This window comes from Lepisosteus platostomus, chromosome 21, assembly GCF_059453375.1.
Source record: "Lepisosteus platostomus isolate fLepPlt1 chromosome 21, fLepPlt1.hap1, whole genome shotgun sequence".
Lineage (NCBI taxonomy): Eukaryota > Metazoa > Chordata > Actinopteri > Semionotiformes > Lepisosteidae > Lepisosteus > Lepisosteus platostomus.
The window spans coordinates 4,850,079-4,873,298 of record NC_142631.1 but is presented as its reverse complement, the minus strand read 5'-3'; the positions used below and the strand labels follow the sequence as shown (position 1 = coordinate 4,873,298).

General features: G+C 38.0%; 2 protein-coding genes across 2 annotated transcripts; one reads left to right on the top strand and one right to left on the bottom strand.

Annotated features, from left to right (window-relative positions):
* The first annotated feature begins 1,253 nt into the window (after positions 1–1,253).
* Positions 1,254–11,504, top strand: LOC148643946 (uncharacterized). The gene is made up of 12 exons (XM_088615582.1): positions 1,254–1,337; positions 1,770–1,858; positions 2,214–2,404; positions 2,991–3,174; positions 3,749–3,852; positions 4,352–4,765; positions 5,204–5,392; positions 5,966–6,139; positions 6,352–6,551; positions 7,478–7,699; positions 9,231–9,454; positions 10,568–11,504. Exons 1-12 carry the CDS (start codon positions 1,254–1,256, stop codon positions 11,124–11,126), a joined length of 2,634 nt encoding a protein of 877 aa, XP_088471708.1. The 3' UTR covers positions 11,127–11,504.
* psmd5 (proteasome 26S subunit, non-ATPase 5) lies at positions 11,205–19,313 on the bottom strand. Its single transcript, XM_088614742.1, has 10 exons — positions 19,117–19,313; positions 18,254–18,398; positions 15,870–15,983; positions 15,540–15,668; positions 15,158–15,267; positions 14,272–14,414; positions 13,486–13,677; positions 12,862–12,971; positions 12,268–12,408; positions 11,205–11,852 (listed from the first exon to the last, which is right to left on the bottom strand). The coding sequence occupies exons 1-10, from the start codon at positions 19,287–19,289 to the stop codon at positions 11,595–11,597; spliced, it is 1,515 nt and encodes a 504-aa protein (XP_088470868.1). The 5' UTR covers positions 19,290–19,313; the 3' UTR covers positions 11,205–11,594.
* Positions 19,314–23,220: the final 3,907 nt, after the last annotated feature.

Here is a 23,220-nt window from a genome sequence, read left to right as displayed (position 1 = left end):
ATCACGACACGATGATCTGTCTCTCTGCCTCTTTAATCTCTTTAGAACAACTGTGAATTACCTGCTAAAACGAATCAGTGAGATGAGTGGTTTTCAGCTGAGAACAATAAGTCTCCTTTTCAATACATTGTTCAATCTGTCATTAGAAACCTGACTCGTGAAAGCCGGTTAATAAATATAATGATGATGGATGAATTAAGTTACTAGGTTATACAGGAGGATTTTGATGAAGAAATTAAAAAAAAAATTTGTGATGTTTTAATTTGAAAATCTGCTAACACACCACAGTGCACAAGAAAAGATACTGTTGTATACAAGTTTTATCCATTTCATCAGTGGGCTGTTATGTAAGCCAACCTGAACAGATTTTCATACCCCAGAAAATTCACAGTCCATTGTAGCATTCTCATAACTTATTCAAGAGCCTTCAGTCTATAAAACTGAAATGTTTATAGACTCTGAAACTGCTGTTATTTATTTCTAGTTTGGGGTTGTGCTAAAACATGCATTGTTAATTATAATTTATCATTATAATTCCAGACAACAAATTAAAGTGTTCCACAGCTGCATTGACTTCACACAAGCCAAATGTTTTATTTTATGCTTAGCAAATCTGAAAAGACTGAAAAAGAAAACAAAAAGGATTTTAAAAGGCTATCTTTTAAAAGCACATGGTGCAAACCAACCTTGATGTTTTGGCGTGAAGCATTTCTGAAGTGTTTGGCACAGCTGACCCTGTTATTGCACAGTAAACATAACTTGTTTTGAAGTACAGAGTCCTATGAGGCTGATATGTTCAGACAGTGGCTTGGTGCTACTTAAATAGCCTACGAAGCCACCAAAACACAGAGGACACAATCATTCTGTGTTTGTTTAGATAAAAAGAGTGGATTGCTCAGAGGTTGCAACCATATATCAAACTGCAATCTTCTGTATTTTAGTACAACACCACATTTTGGAGCTCAAATTGTCAATTTTTTCAGTCTTAAACTAAAGGTGATTGGAAAATGTTGAAACCTTATGATAGTTCTGTATAAATAAACATTGACTACTGACTACCGATACTTGATATTTAATTCTCAAAATACTGTATCTGCAAGCCACAAGCAACTCTACACCAGATACCCTTCTTTCACAAATAATATAAAATTTTTGGATTGTAATTGTCCCTAACATTTTCATTTTAGAGTTTATATCACTCATATTATGTGGATTTTGGTAGAGATCAGAGGCCTGTGTGTCTGCGCATTGGGATGGACAGTATATTGCCCAACAGTAGCTGTGAAAGGGGCTTGTTTTTCCTGGAGAACATCAGTGGCATTGATTCTGTCTCTCAGGTACAGTACCTTCCATTACAGTGATGTTTTCACTTATTTTTTCTGCTACTCAGGCACTTCATGAACAAATTATCATGATGACACAGAACAGTTGTTCTTTCGGCTTAATGGGTCTGGTCTTTATAGGAACTGTGGTTTAATCCTCCCCAGATGCGTGATGAAAATACCTTGTGAAATAAAAGAAAATTAACTGAAGCTATTGCAATTACCTAGGAATGTTGCTTTCTAAATTGCACTACTTTTCAGATGCACTCTTCAGTACATAAAGCAGCAGGCGGAGACAAAAAATAGATTGCATTACAATTAAAAAAAAAGAGAAAATTCTTGTGTTTTTTATTGTCATGAATATCTCTGGTGGCACTCTACAACATCCAAAGAGAGTAAAAAATGTTATATGGTTTGACTAAGCTTAACTGTGTCTTTTATTCCCAGGTGGACAAAGTGGCCCTGCAAAATATGTTTCGAGACAGAGGAGCTGTCAAAGCAGTGCGCCTGCCTGGTATTAACAAGAAGACTTCACCGTCATGTGTGCAGGATCGCAAACACAACCTCAGCCATTCTTACCCCTACCTCTACAGAGGGATCTGTAGTTCACTCTCCTCCATTTTGTCACAGACATGGTTGCAACAAAAGAGTCATCAGGCTGCCAGACTGATAAAAGTAAGTGAAGATGGCAGATTATACTCAGTGTGATTGTAGATATATGAAGCCAAAACCACAAAAATGCAGCTGTGCACTGTGAGAGCCCTAGCCTTTAAAACCACATGCAAATCACATGCTATGGATAAAAACATGTATTTATTTTTGTGGTGAAAAAGGGGGGATTCAAAAAGAAATATCTTCTTGTTTTCTATCCATCACATTCTGCTCTGGGAGTTTTCACTCATATTTGCTATCACAGGAAGGGCACAAAGGCGTGAAACTCTCCAGGCAATCCAATGTCGCCATAACAATGACATACCTTGGACAAAGGCTTCCAGTCAAATCCAGAGACGAGATGAAAGTCTTCCAGCAGATCTGTGGGGGAGAGAATATCTGTGTTTTTAAAGGCCACTTACTTCCAGGAGGTACGTTCTGGGACAGCACTTAATATTTTCCAGAATTTGAATTTCTGTAGTCTCATGTTACTGAATGTATGCAAGTAACATCTCACCTCACCTCTCACCTATGATCTGAACCTCACAGTGCCTTCTTTCTTCTTTCTTACCAAAAACCCACACATTGAAATCTACCTCTACCTTACATGTCAAAAAGCTCACTCCCCATAATTTCTATCCTTCTATTTCATTCTGTTGATGCATGTTATGGAGTTATGCCTTTATAAATACAACTTATTAAGGAGGAATGAGTCTCATGTGATTGTCATATGCAATTTGAGGAAAAAAAATACTGCTCCATTTTGAAAGGTGAAGAAAAAAAGAAAAGCCATTATAAATAAAAAAGGTCTTAGTCTTTTTGAAATGCTCTTTTTATATTTTGAAGATTTAAATACTCATTCATTTTAGAGTCTGTTAGTGGTTGCGAAGGGACAGCCAAGTATCTCGGGATACAGTAGATGTATCCGTTATTCTGCTAATCTTATATTTCAATTCTGTGATAACCTGCTACAAATTTGAGTACTTTCTAAGAGTTCTTTTTGCTTGGATTTTACAGAATGCTTCCAGTTTGTTTCTAAAAGACATTATGGCTACCCCTTCAGCGCAACCTTCTTTGTCAATGGTATCATGGCTACAAGGATTAGCTCTTGCTGTGAATACAGGTACTCCATAGGCTTCCAGCAGGGAAAACATGGCTGCTTCAGAGTTATTAATCTCCAGGGAGGACAGCCATGTTACAGGTAAGAAAAGGTGACAGCTTTTTATCAGTGCAAATATGCACTAATAATACAAATATTTTAACGAATCTACTCTTTTGATTACATTAATTGGTTAACACAAATACTGCAAAAGCTTAGATAAAAGCAAATGATATGTAGAGTATACAGACTTACAATTCTGACAAACTGTGATTCTGGTTTTGGCTTTAGAAACAATGCAATAAGGTCCATTATACAGTATATTTTAATACCCTCATTACTTCCACCTCATTTTATTTGTTACTAAATTCAAATTCCACAATGGGTCATTGAAGGAATATGTTGTAATGACTTTTATATAGAAATATTCTTACCCAGTAGTGTCCATGGTTAGTCCTGGAGACCAGTGTCCAGGAGGTATTAGAGGTAACCTCAAATGGTCAGTGAGCAGAAATCAGGAACGTGGTCAGAGCTCACCTGGAATCAAAAACACAATGCCCCTCTAGGACTAGGGTTGTAGATCCCAGACACAAACAACTATTAAGACAGTGTAGAAAGTGATATAGTTTTCATGCTTGGTTAAAACTTAAAATTGTATATTTTCTATCTATAAAAGATGTGCAAGCACACGAAACTGGAAAAAGAACACTTGGAAAGCTCAAGGAAATGAAGAGGACAGCAATTTCTGCAGTGCTCCATCTGAGGAGAATTTGGAAAGCGGTGAGTACTTACCAATGCAATGGAAGAAAAACTGCAAACTGGGCTTTTAAAGATCAGCTGGCGCAGAAATTTTCAAGATCTTAATTATGATCATAAGGGCCTGAATACTGTAGCAGTTCAGTGCAAACTAAATTAAAAATTGCAATGCTAGGAAAATGTTTCTGAAGTGGTCCATTAGTAAAAGTCAAAGAGACTAATTAAAACAGAAGCTTCACTAGGCAAAGACACAACAGATGAGAGTGGAGGAAGAACGAGTAATTTGTATTTTGTCCTGATTAATGATTAAATATGTCATTTTTTCCTGATTAATCACAATGCCTGCATTAGTCATTTGAGCTTTGTGAGACAAGTCGGCAACATCTGCTTAATTAAATATTTTTGGCATTGGTCTAAGTAAATGAACGTCTCAATTTTGTTTCGTTTCACAGCAGTAGAACCAAAATTCAATTCAGTAGCAGCAGTGCCCAAACAATGGTTTTCGTATTGGTTTTCTCCACAGCTGAAAAAGAATCATGTGTCTCCTCCCCTCTGTTCATCCCAGTAAAGAGAAGTGGCAAAAAGAGCAGAAGGTCATTGCAGGCCAGCAGAAGACATTATCAAGAGGCAGTCAGTGGGTCAACAGACGAAGACTGGCATTGCGCTACAGAAACAGGTGACTGCCGCAGGCAGAGGGAAGACGTTCAGAAGAAACGTTCAGAAGACATTAGTGCCCCTGCAGGTGAGGAGGCCTGCACTGAAGAAAGAACAAGTCTAGAGATGGCAGAGACTGTGTCCTCACAGCCTAGTAACACACAGGAAGAAACCAATAGTTTAATTCCTGCCACGGCCATGCAAAAGACAAAATTAAAAAAACCAAAGAGTTTAAAACTTAAGAAGAAAAAAGATGAGGTCGAAAATGGAATAAAACTCAACAGTAAGTAACATTCTGATTTTTTACAAAAAAAATAAAATAAAGCCCTCCCACTTCTGGGCAGTATTACATTTGTTAGCTTTTCCTTTATCTGTATTTTCACAATAATACAAATGCAAAATGAATTGCATTCTACACTGTCAGATAAAATACCTTTAAGATAATATATAGCAGATTAAAACAAATCTCCTTGTTGCTTTACCTATCTTTCAAATAGATCCTGACTGTTTAGTCGTTAAAGATCTCATGAATTCTGCTTGATAAGGCCTCAGAGATTAGAAAGAAGCTAACCTGGCAGGATGCTAACCTTTATATTGGCCAGTTTAAAATAATGTCCTTCTCATAGAATCAATTTTTAAATTGATTGCTGACTTTTAAATCTACAGTACTGACAGAAAGTATGGCATCTAACACTGCTTTTTGTACTCTAACCATTGAAAGATGAAAAAGCTGGAAATATGTCTGTTAAATACTCACTACGGGATGGGTTATTCCACTGTCAACAAGAAAGTGCAAAGGAGACTGAACTAAGGGGGCAGTTAAACAGAAACACACTCCATTATGAGCAAATTGGAATCAGCTCTAAACCTGAAAACATCCCAGACCAGCAGAACTTGCTCAACAAAGATGGTAAGCAATGAAATTTTGAAAAAAGTGTTTCTGGACAGAACCCCTGTCTAAAAATGTACACACATTCTAATTCAGACAAAGGAAAGTAATCTCAGGTATTGCGCCCATTGATCTTGATGACTGAGGGTGTTTCTCGAGTTCAAAAATCAGAAGAGCCAGTGTTGTTGATGGGAAGGCCACCTAAAATGTAATTATCGTTTTGGAAATAGAGATGTTACGTGCAGGTTTGTGGAATGCCCAATATGCCTGAAAGACCAAAAAATTATCAAAGGGTAGCTTTAAAAATTGACTTTTGGATTAGAAGTCAGTTGAGACTAATATCTTGACTGAATCGCTGGGTACATGATTTACATACAATAAGTAGACAAGAGGAACTGTGCAAGAATAGCATCTAACCCTCCTCTCAAATTTCTGCTATAAACTTCATTATCTTAATAGCCTTCTGAGATATTAAAATAGCAAGTGTAAATATGAGACTAGTCCTTAATTAAAGAGTGTTGGACAAAGCACTCCAAAATCCTTAATGTTCTCATCCTAACTTCATCTTTAATGTCATAACTTTCTTCAATTCAGTGGAAAAGAGACAAAGATTGCAAGAGAAACTGTCCTCTGTGTTTTTCACTGAGAATTGTCCCTCAGATGTGGAGCTCAGTGACTCCAGTGACACAAGCGAATACAGTACAAGCTATTACACCATGCAGAGGATCAAGAGGCAGGAGAGTAGACCACTTGGCCAGCATGCAAATGGTAGGACATCTATTCATTCAGCAAATAAACTCTGTGATCTCAAGCTTGCATATTTAGTTGACACTTGGTTTGTCTCTCAACTCTGCATTCTGTTAGAATGTGCATATCTGCAAAACAATTCAGATAATCATTATTGGTGGTTATTATAAACCAATGTCCCAGACTAAATGATTAACAAAACTATTTTATTCCCCCCACCCTCCTTTTCAAAGGTGAATTGCTTTTGCCATCTGTATATAGACACAATCATTCTGCCATGCTGGAAAGAAATGAAAGACCTTATGAGGGTTTTGCTTTGAAGGAAGGAGACACAGAAGTCAAGAGTTATTTGCAACCTCAGGATGAGCATCGCTCTAATGGAGAAGGTGAAAACAAGCTTACTGGCCCTCAGAATTCAAAGAATCACCCATCTGTAGAAATGCTAAAAATGGCACTTTTGTTTCCTGCACATCTCAAAAGGCGGCTTCATTCATTGTTTCAAGGCAGATGTTCATGAAGTTAATGTCAGACGTGATGCAGCCAGAGGGCAGTGCTGCCGGAAAGCTCATAAATATGTCTTCTGCAACAATGATTATTTATTGCAAAACACAAATACTTTCAAACTATTAAACCAACAACTGTTTTTAAGTGAGTAATTATCGTGCACCAGAGCTGGCAGCCAGCTTGAAGGGTTGAATCCCATAAGGCTTTAAAAAACACTTGTTTTTTTGGGGGGACTGTACCTTTTCCATTATACATTTGAGAAGAGCTGGATCCTAGTCCAACAACGGAAAGTTGTTGTAGGGCACGCCCAGATACAAACAGAGACACACCTTACACACGGGCAAATTTTCCCAAAAGTCAATTAACCTTCCAGCATGTTTTTGAACTGGGAGGAAACCAGTGGATCCTGTCGAAATCCTCTTGAACACAAGGAGAACATACCACTTCCACACAGACACTGTAGCACCCCAGGTTCAGAATGGAGCTTGGGCTCCAGGTCTTTAAGGCAGCAATGCTAACCATTGGTCCACTGTGCCACCTACAAATATATATATATATATTTGAAATTCATTCAGCAAATAAACTCTGTGATCTCAAGCTTGCATATTTAGTTGACACTTGGTTTGTCTCTCAACTCTGCATTCTGTTAGAATGTGCATATCTGCAAAACAATTCAGATAATCATTATTGGTGGTTATTATAAACCAATGTCCCAGACTAAATGATTAACAAAACTATTTTATTCCCCCCACCCTCCTTTTCAAAGGTGAATTGCTTTTGCCATCTGTATATAGACACAATCATTCTGCCATGCTGGAAAGAAATGAAAGACCTTATGAGGGTTTTGCTTTGAAGGAAGGAGACACAGAAGTCAAGAGTTATTTGCAACCTCAGGATGAGCATCGCTCTAATGGAGAAGGTGAAAACAAGCTTACTGGCCCTCAGAATTCGAAGAATCACCCATCTGTAGAAAACCAGCCTGATGGTACATTACCTCTACATATTGATGACAAGGAACTTATCATACTGCAAGTGAGCCATGAGATGCAGGACAAAGCTCAGTATCTAAGGAAACAGGTAATGTCAACCTGACAGCTGCTTCTTCTGACAGTAGTATTGTGTCAGACACCTTGTATGTGTCATCAGCTACAGATGCATAATGTATGTCAGATATCAGCAGTTGAGTATGGCTGGGCTTTTTTAGTACTGCCATGGGAGAAAAATGAAGGTAAACCAGGATGATGCTGTAAGTGGTGTTGGTGGAACGTGTAGGTGGCACTTTTCCCATTGGACCAGAATTTCAAAAATCTATACCCTAGTGGACGGGAAGTAGTGTAAACTAAGATCCTGACTGCTTGGTCATTAAAGATCTCATGGTACTCAGAACTCAGAGCAAGGACATTACAGCCAGTGTCCATGCTACTGTACATTGCACTATGGGTTTACACAATCTGGACTCCCTGAAGCTCCCTCTCAATACGATTGGTGAATTGAACTGGTGACTTAATTTCTCACTTCTCCACCCAATCTGCTGAGCAGTGGGGCTGATGCTGCCAGAGAATTGGCATAGACATACTGTAGCACATTATGGATCAGAGATAGATGAAGTGGGTTCATACTGTACATGTGAAGCTCTCTACAACTAGAATTATTCTTCTTCAGTTTACTACTTTACTTTTACTTTACTAGTTTACTTGAGTAAACTAGTTCCAGACCCAGTCGAGTAAAGAAGGAAGAAATAGTAGTGAAATAAAAGTCATAGAAAGCGTAACTGTACGTATTATGGCAAATCTGACCAACATATCCAAATTCAATTCATTTCAAAAGAGGCTTTCTCATCTCTAGAAAATACAGATGTTTGGTTCTGCGGTGACCTTCAAATACTGCAGGCCACGAGCCAAATAGTAAAAATGACATGGAAAAATAACAGGTTCTGATTAACTCTTCCAAAATTGTACACAAATCCATCTGGCCTATCATTACCTGCCAAGAATCCAGGGCTGATAAATGAGCTCGGGCGTACAGCCTTGTCACACAAGCAGTTGTTAGAGGAGAACGACAAATTCCACACTGTCAGGCTAGCTGACAAGAGAGTATTTAGGTTACTGATCAGTCAGTGCCAAGTATGTAGCCTTTCAAAGCCCCTGTAAATCCAACAGTCAGTGCCAGATCCATTACCGTTATGAGTTATACATTCCACTGCTTCAGTTCATCTTCAACTACACCAGGAGATCAAAGACTAATGTGATGATTGCCTTTATGACATTTATAAAAGTAAGACATCAAATGGTGAGTGAGATTTCTTATAATATGAATGAGCAGCACTGTGTTGGAAAAGATTTTGAGGAAAATAAAACTCAGCACACAAGATGCCAAGCTAGTTACAACTAGTCTGAGTAGAAGGAAACCATAAGAGAAGCACTTGAGGGAAGGGCCCTCAGTTTGCAGGACAAAGAACCTACATTTGATTAAAACCCATGGCTTACATGTGTGAAAAAAATCTTAATGAATAGCGAGTAAGAATGCTTTGCCACCATCGATTTCTGAAACTTTGGTATATACAAAGGTGGCAGAATTGCAGGAGCTAGAAGTTTGTTCTCTGCTGCAGGTGGATGACATGGTCACGGTTTTGGAGGCCAGTGATTTAGTTGAACAGCTGGTTCTGAGAAACACAGGACTGACTGATGACTTACTTGGACGCCTCATAACAGCAATGATGAACAGCCCATCTGAAGTGGAGATGATAAACCTGAATCTGAACAGTATTGGACCTCCAGGAGCCCAACTTCTGTTAGACCTGCTCAAAGTCAAGCCAAAAGTTAAAGGCCTTTTGTAAGTCTAATAACAGATGTACATAAATCTGATTAAAATATGTTAATGAATGTTGCAATGTCCACTTCCTGATTTGCATTGCTCTCTCTTAGATAAGAAAATATAGCTTCCAGATAAGATTGCTGATCATTCTCTACTGTGTGCTAAATTATTCTATGTACAGTATAACAGTTAAGTTGTAGAATGATATTTTTAACTACTGTAAGTATTAAGATGGGCTCAAAGCATAGAGTGCTATGACATACAGTACTAGATGACAAGTGATTGAAAGTGATTACACATGTCGAAGAAAAGTCTTCACTCAGGTTAGGTGTGGTCAAGCAGAGTCCCTTTATACATGCGCATGGGGAGGATATAATCATGCAGATCTGAGAGCAACCTCTCATACAGATCTGTGAGTAACCTCTCCACCGAGATGATAAATGCAATGAGTTTTATACAGCAAATTCACACAGGAAGCTCTTTCTAAGTTTCCATATTAGGAGTTGTTTTTTTTTCTCTCTACAAACATTTCTTTGTAATTGACCACATTCTTCTTAAGAAGCAGTTCTACCTTGCATACAGACAAAAGGAAGTATATAAATAAAAGGTGTGAAATGAGCTAGACATCCTGCAGTTGTACCATTAATATCAAAATGTCAAATAATATGCTTGCAATTGTTCTTTCATACTGTTGCTGGGTAAAAAGCATTTTTTAAAGCCAACTAGTCACTATCTTATACACTTAAAAAAGGTAAATGCTAAAATTCTTCCTCACACATTAGTTAAATGAACCTGACACTATCATGACAAAGCTTTGTTATTCCTCTTCCACATTATGGGATATTCTAGACTTGCTCAATAGTCATACACACAGAGCACAAACATGAAACTGATACATTTACTATGATTCCAAGAGGCAAAACCAAAAAAGCAACTATTTTTAAAAAAATCAAGCCCTTGTTTTGTCTATTTAAAATGGTTTGATAAAGTCCCTCATATACATGATAAAAATAACTACCCATACCTGTAGTTCAGATTTTTTTGGGCCATGTCACCCCTAAACCAAACAGTTAGAATTGAGGTTTTTGCTGGAACAATAGGATAACTGGGTTATAATTCTTCTTTCAACAGGTTATTTGGAAATCAGCTTGGAGATGATGGTGTCTGCAAACTACTGACAGGTCTCACAGAACTCCAGACGGACAGAGAAGATGAGCTACTTAAACTCCAGCACTCGGGAGAGAGGAAGAACTTCGCCTTATTGGAATTGGACATTGGTGGGAATAAGACCACCAGTAAAGGGCTAAGGGCTGTGGCCTCTTTTCTAACTCGGCATTCATTCCTACAGTATTTGGGTCTAGCCCAAAGCAATGGTGCAGATACAGAAGGATGGGAAGAGGTCTTTAACAGCTTGAAGACCAACAATTCAGTCAGCCACATAATCCTGGATGAAAACTGCTTGGGTGATGAAGGAGCAAAGCTATTTGCGGAGATGTTAAAATCTAATCAGAGCCTTTGTAAGGTTGATTTAGACAGTAATGGAATTGGGGAACGGGGTGCGCATGACATTCTTGAAGCTTTAATCAGCAGACGTGGATGCTCTCTGGAACACTTGAGCTTGGAAAATAACGTCATTGGTGATGAACTCTTAACAAAAATTAATGAGCAACTCAAACCAAAGTTTTTATAATGCTTTATAAAGTTGCTTTGTTTCAGAGCTTGTAGATCAACTTTATCAATTAAATAACAATACCAAAGTCAAATCAAATTAGGTTCTACAAAATGTTTTACTTTTCATTGCCAACCATATCATTTGCACTGTACGACTTACAATACAGCTCTTCACTAGTCTAGTAACTTTCCATCAGTCAACATTCGTCCAGTCCATCACAAATGTAGGCAACATATTTTACTGCAGCCATACTAAAAAATGTTGTTTTACCAAAATGTGATACAAACTCAACAATATTTCCTCCCACTTTGTCCATTCTTCACATATAAAAGATCACATAAAAAATATTGAATTTAACAATCCTTAAGTTTTAAGAATAAAGCAAAGCAAATGAAATCCTCTTTTATTTCTTGTAACTTTCTCATTTTCTCATTCACAAGTCAGTGAAATGAGAGGGTCTCCCTACTGTTTTTGGTTCTCTGACATTTATTCTGCACCTTCCACTGTTACAGATGAGACTGCTGTCACATAATACGGTCCTTCACGCATGTAAGTCCGGAGACGCAGATAATGTTGGTTTCCAAAGATTTCCGCTGTAGTTTTTGAATCTACAAGTGCTTTCACAAGCTCGTATTTGGCATCTTTTGACTCTTTATCGGGACCAGTAGAACGGTCTACAATAAACTCCACAAAACCTGGAGTGTCAATCATCTTCTTCTGACCCCATGGCTGGGAAGCCATCCCCTTTAATGAAAAAAAACAGAACTGTTGTTAAAAAACAGCGATTTAGGCAGATTTAGTTAACATAAATTTAAACAACCACGTCAAGTCAAGTATCGATATTATTTTCAATATTCAGTTTAGAGCCTAGAAACAAAGCAATCAAGTCCTAAAAACATAATCCAAATAAGCTTTCAGCCTCTTGTGGTCTTACATCATGGAGGGAGTTGGATATGAATTACTTAACAGTGCTTGGAGAATAATTTGCACCATATGATTTCACAACCATCTTTATCTATTACACTAATGAAGTCATAGGTCTCCGATTCAATTTCTCATGGAAATGTTTTATAAGGGTACAAGTGTACCCAAGTGTAGTAAATTGAAAGAAAGAAAAAACTATTTTAAAGGGCTTGAAGGAAGGACAGTGTATACTCACAGTGAAGATCTTCAAGGCACTGCAATGGAGTTCTGGGAATGGCTGAGTACTGATGCTCTTGAGCATTTCCATGGGCTGGCTGGAGAGGGAATTGAACCAGGATTCTGTCAGTCCTAGAAGATCCTCTGTCTGCTTTTCTGCCTGGAAAAAACAAAAACATTTACATGATCACATACAGTATCACATTGGTAGCTAGGATTTACCCAAGATTTCACTGGCTGCATCTGATAACATTCAGTTAGCAGTATGTGTACAACGAAAGAGAACAAATTAGCAGGGATCACCTGCTCATTAGCAGGGGTGTGTAAATGTTCCATATCTTCCTTTGTTGCGTGTCAGAGGCTGTTTGTATTTAGTCAATGGTGTGACAGTTTTATAGATGCTGTAAATATTAATCTATAGATTAATGGATTAGTTTTGTTAGAGGGCTCTTCCTTTTTGACTGCCCATAATCTATGTGGTTTTTATTCCAGACAAAGCAACTTTTATTTAATTATAAAATATTCACACAAAACTGAAAACATGCACTAACTATTCTAAGCACTTAAATTTCACCCTAAACCCTTCGATGTAAAATGCACCAAAAAGTTTTACCGGTAATGTGATGAGTAAAGCTATTGCCTCCAAACTGCGAACACGCAGCTCTGTCGTTGCATTTCTTGCCACATTACTCATTCTTTTCAAAACATCCTGAAATTTTTCACCTGTAAAATAAAATGAAGAATGAACAGTTAAAATTATACTGAACTGTTAATATCACTCTACAAGAGCACAGTCTGAAAAAGAATCTTTCTATATTCTTTAATGTTATTAATCAAATGTTTGTTCTAAGAACAAATGCATTATGGGGAAATGCCAGTAGTATTCAAATGATATTTGAATATAATCAATTTAAATGCCAGTTGGATATTATCAATCATTGTCTTGTATGCACAATTTTCTGGAAAAATGTTGAAAAGGCTTTACAGTTTTCTAAACAGACTTACGAAAACACCTTAATTACGTGGATCGTACAATGGGTTTTAACTAATTTTGGTACTTTAGAATCACCTAAATTCTACTATAGGAGTGTTATAAAAAACTGATCAATGTCATATTTACGGATTCATGAAATACTTTGGGACGTACAGTACAGATGTCATCATTTACATATATAAAAAGATCATTGTTATCTCCACCTTTGGGAATGTTTTCAATACCAACAGCATTGCTCTTTACCTGTTTTTTGTAGAACTTGTTTTCCTTCTATATTTGAGCCCAGGATTCCAAGGGTGTCCAGTGCCACCCCAATCATTGTAGGGTCCTGTCCCACTGCCATTTCAAATACTTTTTTTAGAAAGGCAGGGTAGCACTCACAGATTTGCTGGGGACTGTCCATGATTGCCAAGTTTCCAAAAAACTTCACCAGACCTAGTGCAAACACAAAAGCGACAGAACAAATCTTCATTGAGAAGATGGTGCTGTAACTTTTGGAGAGATACTATCACTTTTCTTGTCACCCAGGATTGTGGATACAAGTAGAGGAAATTAGGTTTCTCTGTATTGCTGCTGGGCTTGCTCTCCTCCATGACAGGGTGAGGAGCGGAGCTAGGCAATCAGGGAGAACCCTGGAGTAGAGTCGCTTCTCATCTGGATCAAGAGGAGCCAGTTAAGGTGGGTTGGGCATCTGGTGAGGATGTCTCCTGGGCACCTCCTATTGGAAGTGTACCAGGCATGGCCCACTGGGAAGAGATCAAGGCTTATCCCTCTTAGTTAGAGGAACTGGAGACTGTTGCTGGGGAAATGGAAGTCTGGTCGGCCTTCCTCAGCCTGTTACCACCACAACCCCCCGTAGCAGTAAGTGCTTAAAAAATGAAATGTGGTGAGATACCATCACTGTTAGCAAAGAGAAGAAAGTCAGCAACAACTGTTTTCAAATACTCACAACTGGATATGAGTGTATGATGAGGATTTACTGTGTTATTAACTCCATGAGAAGTATTAAGGTGACAACAGAATCTTTACCTGGTAAGTAGAACCCGGAGAAAGGGTCTGATTCTGCTCCAGTGATCATGTTTGAGATTTTATCCACAATTCCTTGCTGTGCAAGGTACTGTCTTCCATGCTGACTCTGGGCTAGTGTTGTTACCATCTCAATTGCTGTAGCTCTAAAAAAGAAAATAATATTCACACAAATGGACTAACCTACTGTAGCATTTTGGATATCATCTCCTATCATAAAGCCACTTGTTCCTTCTAAGGCCTGCAGCATCCTGCAGCCAATCCTGCCAAGCATAAAAGCATAAAATTAGAATATACTCTATGGAGCAATAACTTTGGAAGTATTTAAAATGTATTATTTGGGTCTAGAAGAAGGGCACTTTCTTTACACAGTTTACATGCTCAACATTCACATAGGTTTTCTCTGGGTGTTCTGATCTTCTCCCACCTTCAAGACATGCTGGCTCAATTGTTTCTCTAAATTTTCCCTGTGGGTGTGCACATGCCATGAGTGAACTCACAATATGGTCCCACCTTGTACCATATACAGTACTTCTGGGATAGGCCAAGAACTGCTTGAAGTGGCTTTCTGATAATGACTGAACAGATGAATGGGTTCTCCAGCCTTAAAAATGAAAAACCCGTGATTTAAGTGATTACATATAATTTAAAGAGAACATTTAACATCTAACGTAGGATCTCAGTAATAAAGTTAAATGTTAGTGGCTTTCACATTTGCTACGTACTACTTGAACTGCAGACTTTTGCAGATGTTTTTTGGATTAAACGCTTATATAATTACAAAGCATAAGGTCAATAATGGAAAACGGTTTCCCCTTTAAAAAAGAAAGCTCTGCTTGTGTAGATGTGGTTAATAATGTCACTCTTCATCTTCTGTTTCTTAACTCACCTGACCAGAATGTCATCGCCTGTTAATTCTCCTATCAGCTGGGAAATTAAGCTACTGTTTGCACAGTAGCCCAGAGAGACCGGGGAGACGGATGATATTTCAACCACAAGCTACAAAATAAGGAAAAACCAAGCCAAAAATAAACAAACTGGAAAATGTATTTGCTTTTCATGTCTTTGCTTTTCAGAACTTAAAAAAGGCAAAACAAAAGCAAAGTTTCAGCCTCTCTTTTGGTTGAAAAATGTTGCATTAGGCAAAATAAAATAAAAAAAACAAGCATTACCAAATTCATAATATTTTCATTTTGGCTTACTAAAGCATCCCTTTCCCAGTATTTTTGGTTTTCTTTTACTCCCCGTAACAAATAATGAAAAAATCATACCTCATAAACTCTGTATCGCACCACATCACTTGTGGCCATCACATCTTTTAAGTATTTCAGCAAGTTGCCCATAAATAAAGCATCCAGTCCTGCCTTTGTCTGAGCCATTTTGGAAAGTGCTTTTATAGCCTGAACAAGCAAGAAAAAAACTTAACTAAACTGACAGCACCAATTGAACATGCTTCAACAAAAATATCTTTCCTGAAACACCAAAAAAACATCTGTGACACATGTGAATAAATCCAAATTAGTAATTTCAATATTCATGACAAAAGGTACCTTGCTGTATCACAACCAAAGAGGATTAAGCTAGAAAAAGCAGGGCCTTACCTCTTTAGCAACAGATATTTTTTCTCCTCCAATACAATTAATGATCTGTTTGACAAGCTCTTGGCTATTGAGAATTTCAGTTACAGCCTCTGGATGTTCAACAATTCTTCCAATCTTAGGAAAAGCAGAAGCATATAAAGAAACATTAATAACAATGAGCAGAACACAACTCCCTCTTCAATTACTATAAGAAGTTACTGTGTGACTATTTTTGTCTCAAGCTGGGGTGAGTTTCCCAAAAAACGATGAATCTTAGAGATTAGCGAGCAACTTTACGATGTACGTACGTAATGTACGTGCTACTTTTTCGAGTGTTCCCCAAAATGTCTCTAAGACAAAAGAAAATAAAGAAAATAAAGGACTGACAAAAAAAAATCAAGATCGACTGCGTGGATGGTGTATGCGTGGTGGTTTTGGCGTGTTGCTATTGAATCACCGTGTTTCATGAGAAAATACTGCTGTTATTTATAGTTATTGGGTGTATTGGAACTACATTTTGAAGCTAAGCAGGTGTGAGCCTGGTCAGTACCTGGATGGGAGACCTCCTGGGAAAAACTAAGGTTGCTGCTGGAAGAGGTGTTAGTGGGGCCAGCGAGGGGCGCTCACCCTGCGGTCCATGTGGGTCCTAATGCCCCAGTATAGTGACGGGGACACTATACTGTAAACAGGCGCCGTCCTTCGGATGAGACGTAAAACCGAGGTCCTGACTCTCTGTGGTCATTAAAAAATCCCAGGGCGCTTCTCGAAAAGAGTAGGGGTGTAACCCCGGTGTCCTGGCCAAATTTCCAATTGGCCCTTACTAATCATGGCCTCCTAATAATCCCCCTCTATGAATTGGCTACATTACTCTGCTCTCCTCCCCACTGATAGCTAATGTGTGGTGAGCGTTCTGGCGCACTATGGCTGCCGTCGCATCATCCAGGTGGATGCTGCACATTGGTGGTGGTGGAGGTGAGTCCCCATTGCCTGTAAAGCGCTTTGAGTGGAGTGTCCAGAAAAGCGCTATATAAGTGTAAGCAATTATTATTATTATTATTATTATTATTACATTTTAATTGGTCTTATTAACATGACATCTGGAAAAATTAACTACTAAGCTTGGCATGTGTCACTCAACAAATACAGGACCTATAATCAAAATTAAAAACAAGTAGGTCTAAGCATTACCGTCAACAATCACGACAGAACATAAAACGGTAATCGAACTTTAAATATAAATAAATATTAGGTCCAATTATTTAATTTAAATAATGCATTATTGCATTTCATCATGAAAATCATATCATCTAGACAAGTATAAATCTTAGCATTTAGATGTATTGTATCGGATTGGGCATGTGCCCTCACCGCTCCCACCCCAGTTCGTCCCGCCACCACATGGGATCGAACCCGGGTCTCCGGTGACACGCCACAGAGAACTTTCCGGCTGAGCTAAAGGAGACCTCCGTTGGACAGGGTGGCCAAACTCCCTGTTATGCGCAGGGGCACATTCGTTACAAAATAACACATTTACAAATACAAATAGAGGAGAAAATACAGATAAAAGAAAGAAAACATAAACAGAGCAAAAAAACAATTAACTGCCAGTGGTAATGAGGTAAATATTTATGTAAGCAAGTTATATTTTTACATATATCAAGTGTTTTCCTTGCTTTAGCATTTTTCATGTTCTTTATAGAATTTAAATAGCATTTCAACTCAAAAGTACTAAAAGAGGGAGTATTATTGGACCATTTGAGTTATGGATATGAAATGTACCCCAAATGATTAATAAATTAATTACTGTATAAATAAATGTTCTTTTGCCAAATTTCCTCTTACATAGTACAACAAAATTTCAAAATCGTTAATATAAAATCCAAGTATTCTAAATTTCCAGAGAATTTTCATGAAGCGAATTTAATGTGCTCTGTCGGGCGATCTTGGTCTGTAAGGTTGGCGCAAGAGGTGATAAACGAGTGGGTTGGGGAGCACGTAGATTACGAAGGATTTAACTGGATCTTGGGAAATTAACGATCGATCTTAAGACCAGGTTTAGGATGTTCTTAGCGCTACGATGCTTTCAGGAAACTCACCCAAGAAAAGGAATAGGAAGCGGCTCAGAGAAACACTTTGGTTTAGGAACAGACATGCCTGGATCTCATGGCAAAGTGTGAAAAAGTGATATGCTGACACAAAATCAAGCTGGGAGAAATCTAGTTCTCTGCCTGAGCAGTTGCAATGCCCATGGAAGAAAGGACAAAAAAGTGGATGCAGAATAGAAATCCTCCCAAAGCAATGTGGAACAGCTAACTGTTTTGAAAAGAAATTTAAAAGGCTAGAAAACGCCTTAGTAGGACACTTTCTAGTTGTTTTTTTGTCAATGTTAGCTGAATGATACCTACTTGTGTCATTGCCAGTATTTTAACCAGGTCATCTGGGTGATTTAACCCGCTCTGAAGTTCGGTTTTTAAGTTCTGAGCCAGGATAACGGGGTCTAGGGCCTGCAGGATCCGGCTGAGGATGGCCCCACAAAGCTCAATCTGTTCTCTGCACAAGGAGAAAACTCGTCAGTATCGCATAACAAAAGCACGAACCGAGAGGAGCACCCAAACATCCTGAATGAGGACGTTTCTAGATTATACAAGACAAATGTCTGATCACGCGTTTTCTGATTTTCAAGGACAAACTGGCGAAACAAAGTGCACAAGCGTTGTCCAAATCTCAAAACGTAATGTTCAAGAAGCATTTCCGCATTAGTTCTAGAACTGCCTGTACACTGACTACATTCAGTGAGTCTACTTTCAAAGACGGAATCGTTTTCCCTTATTAGTCAGTACTGTATGACTATTCATTAAGGGAATTTTTAAAGCACGTTTATCAAAACGCACAATATAAAGTCACGCTAAATAACGGTATTAATCCGCAGCACAATTCTAAGTTAAAGTAAATTATTGGTATGCTAGTGACGAAAATAGTCTAACATGCACATAAATAAAATGATACATTTTATTAAAATACACACAGAAAAAGGCGCAATTATATTAGCATTTATTTTTAAGAAAAAAAAGAAACTCGTTTTGAAAGCTATGTATATGGAATAAATGGTCTTTTCTTAAACGTGTTAGTCTGCCTCCAAGCGCATAAAATTACTTTCTGTAAAACTCACATATTTATTATCTTTCTGTGTGTTGCACTCTTTGGTGAATTCTACCTCACATATTGTCTTGACTCAGCAATCTCAAAACATACAGTAGGTCTTACAAACCTGTCATTAGTGTTGAGGAGTGAAAAAATAACTTCTAATCGTAAGCCATTCACGGTCTCCCCTAGTATGTTTAAAGGTATTGCTAATACAGCCGTTTTTAAGTTTCTTAATTCTTCAAGAGGCTCATCTAGCCCCGAAAGCTCTGACAACAATCCCTCTATGGAAGTCGCCATCTTGCAAAATGACAAGTCTCGTTAACGGTAACATATCGCGACAGGAAATTTAGTTCCCTTGGAAACTGGTGACTGTGTACGTATGGAGCGTATGTAGTAAAGTTTCCCGGTTGCCTCTAAAAGTATCCTTGTTAATTTTGAATAATTGGTAATAATAGTCTTCAAATGCATTATTTTACAAGTAACTGACTAAGTGAAGAATTCATTGTCACCACAACTAACATTCTGTCATTGCTCTGAACGTCAAATTACAAAAATTCGTTTGAGCTGAAAGATAAGGATGTATCTGCAAGGACAAACCAGCTCCAACAATATGGTGGTATTATCCTGATGATGATCATTAAGAATCATAAAACATTTACATAATGGAAGCAATTAGTGTTCTTTCTGTAGTTTGAGGTGTGCCAACGCTAGGTGGCGCGAATAGACTGGACACAACTTCAATGTGATAAATATCATATACGGTATTCACACAGGTTATTCTGGTTACCAGCACAAAGCTCTTTTTATTTTTTCTCAAAAAGTCAAATTTGAACATCTAACGGGGATTTACATGTGTAATTTAGATGTTTATAACTTTTACGCTGATTATGTTATTTTATTTAATCTTTTGGATGTTTCGTCCCAAAGTCGTTCCTGAACTCACTTGTTGAATTTCTAGTTTTTTCAATATAAATAAAATCTTTGTAATGTTAAAGACTTTAAATGTAAGATCATTTGAAACTACACTCTAATTGAAGAAAGAACTTCATTAATGGAAACAAACTAAATTAAATTAACGTAAGGTTATCTCAATTTGTAAATAAGAAACTGAAAAAAATGGCAAACACTTGTTTTTAAAGAGTCGTTGTCGTATTAAATACGACAAATAAAGATAATTTTAAATAAAGATAAATTAGTAACGTCGTAATGAGGCCAAAAATAGTATTTCAAGTAAAGTTCTACATTCCAGGCAACTGTTTTGAGACGTAACGTTGTTGTCGGTGTGCTTCATTTAAGTTAAGTTAATTTAAGTTCAGTTAAGTCATTTAAGTTGCGTAAACAAGACGTTATACACATTTCTGTATAATTTTAGTAATGACACTCGTCCAAACAGTTCATCAGTCCAGTACATGGCTGGTCTTTTGCTAATTTTTATCAGCAATATTCTGAAACAATCCATTTATTTTACAGTATGTATCATAAGAATGGTCCCCAAGTAAATATACATTCTGCTTTCACCATAAAGTCCCCATGAAGTTAGAAAACTGGTTTGATGGAACTGAAACATTCCATGGAGTAGACTTACTTCATATGAGTCTGCCAAATTCCTGAATGATCCCTGCTTAACTGGCTAAGTGTAATGTGAATCTTGTAGTGCCATGCTACCTGGGGCATTTCACACAGAAGGCAGTGTGTGTTTCATTGATAAAATAACTGTGGGAAGAATAAGACCCCCTCACCCTTCTAGAGTATAGATTTCATAGACTTGATAATGTCATCCAAGCCATCCTGTTTTTTTATGTAATTCGCTTCATGAGCTGTGTTTTATCTAAAATGTCCCAACACGTTTTATGTTTTTTAATGCCAAGTACTGTCTAAGATGCAGGGCAATAAATATTTGATGTAATAAGTTCATAACATGGCATCCAAATTTGAGCAGGGTATTTTCAATGGGTGACAGAAAATTTGAATGTTGCATTTTCAGGTATTCAAGTATTTCAAGTAATCAGAAGATGGGGTGCAAGAAACCCAGGACAGGTCAACCGCATTCATCAGCGAAGTGCGATGTTCTAAATAGTACAGCCATGCAGCCACATTTAGCCAGAGCTAACAGAGCTAATTCATTTGCACACAGAATTATTTTAGTTAGCATTGCTATATATTATTTTCAGTATTTATTGAGTACCTGTACCCTTCTTTTGACAGCATAACCATCTTTTCACCAGGACTCAGAAGCTAAGCAAGACTGTCCCTGGTCAGTACTTGGGTAGGAGACTTCCAGGATGAACAAGTTTGCATCTGTTGTTGCTGGACCAGTAGGTGGTGGTCTTCATAATATTATAACAATGTAGAAATTCATAATTATAAACTTCTCTTTAAATATAGCAAGTCTTTGAATTGCAGTCAGCTCACGACATTGTGCAATTTATTTAGCTACTATAATGCCTCTGGGAAATGTGGCATTTGGCTAGCAATCTTTTGCTAACAAGCCTTCAGGCCAAGAATTGCCAGACTAATATAAAACAAATAACCTTTTTCGCTGCTACAGTGCTGCCAACGTTTTAGCCACAATTATTTTTTTTGGGCCTGCGACCAGAACTTTGGCCAAGCATGTCTCCTGTCTCATGTCTTCTCAGCAACAAAGGCTGGTTAGTGAACATGACCCTGATTGGCATTCCTGTACATGCAGGCAAATTATCAACAGCTGGGAAGCTGTGGTAAACACAAGACTGCCCTGGTGAGAACTCCCTCGCACATTTTGCAGATCTTCTCACCCTTGACGTAGTTTGTAAAATTGTAAACTTCGTTATTAATAAAATCAACACAGGCTTCTATAACAGGATGAAATTGGCTTGCATCTTTTGATTCACACTCCACTTCCTACGTAAGCTGCAGCTAAAGCCCCAAATGGCCTTTCAATATGGTGTGCTGCAGTAAAATCATGCTTATTAGAAACAATGCTCTGTGTATGCCAAGATCTACACATGTAAATGGCTATTTAATGAAGTCCAAAATATATGTAATCTGAAAAGTGATACTGAAGAAATCCCCCATGCTCTGTCTTCTTTTTGGACACAGTTTAGTTTGTGGTTTCTTTAATTCATTGTTAACCTAAGGAAAGTTGTGGCATTCTTCTCCTTATGAAATGTAATAGCCTGTTTTAATGTTTGATAATATTTGGCCAGCTAGGGATGCAAAAGCAATGATTTATGTCATAGGTTCTCTATTACAAATCAGTTACTGTTTAGTGATCTGTAAGGAATGGTTTTTAATACAGCATCGAAAGCCCCATCAATTACGCCTACAGTACAGCAAATGCATTAATAAATTTCTTTTGGCTTGACTATTTTCCACAGCCTGGCTTAGAAGCCTTCAGGGGGCATAATCAAACATTAAGACATAGACTGGGAATCAGGCCTGTCTTTGATTATGTTGCTAAATATGTTAGATATTGTTCTAAATGGAAACTAAGGTGGCAGCAAACTGAGGCTGGGTATGAGTGAAACCAGGCCTCCACGACCAAAGGAAGACATGAATGATACAGTATATGAAACACAGTTAATGTATGTTTGCCAGTCCTCCAGGTTTCTTTTTTCATTTATTTGTGTTCTTGGGGGGGTGGCATGGTGGCGCAATAGTTAGCATTGCTGCTTTGCTGCCTTGCAGCACTGGGGCCATGGGCTTCAGTTCTTGGGGTGCTTGTGTGGAATTTATATGGCCTCCCCATGCTTGCATGGGTTACCACCAGCTCTAGTTTCCTCCCACTGCTTCATTGGCTTCTGGTGAAAATTGGCCATGGTGCAAGTGCGTGCACTTTTGTGTCTGTCTGTGCCCTGTGATGCCCTGGTGTCCATTTCAGGGTTTATCCTGTCTTGTGCCCATTGCTTGCCAGAATAGGCTTCGGCTTCCCCTTAACCCTTTATTGGATAAAGCTCTGTATTCTTGTGCTCTGTGAACAGCAATGATCCAAAAACGTCTGTACTGTATGGGGAGAATGAGGATGCGTGGCCAGAGACCCACACACACATCAGAGCCATTCATCTTTTCACTTCCACAGTGATTTACAGGAGAGTTAATTGACTGGAGGAGCGATGCTTTTGCTGACATCAATGCGAGTCTGAATGCATCAGTGAAGTTGCAGAGAGAGCACTGACTTTGTGCTGCTTCTTAGGGAATAATAATTATAATTAATAATTGCTTACACTTATATAGTGCTTTTATGGACACT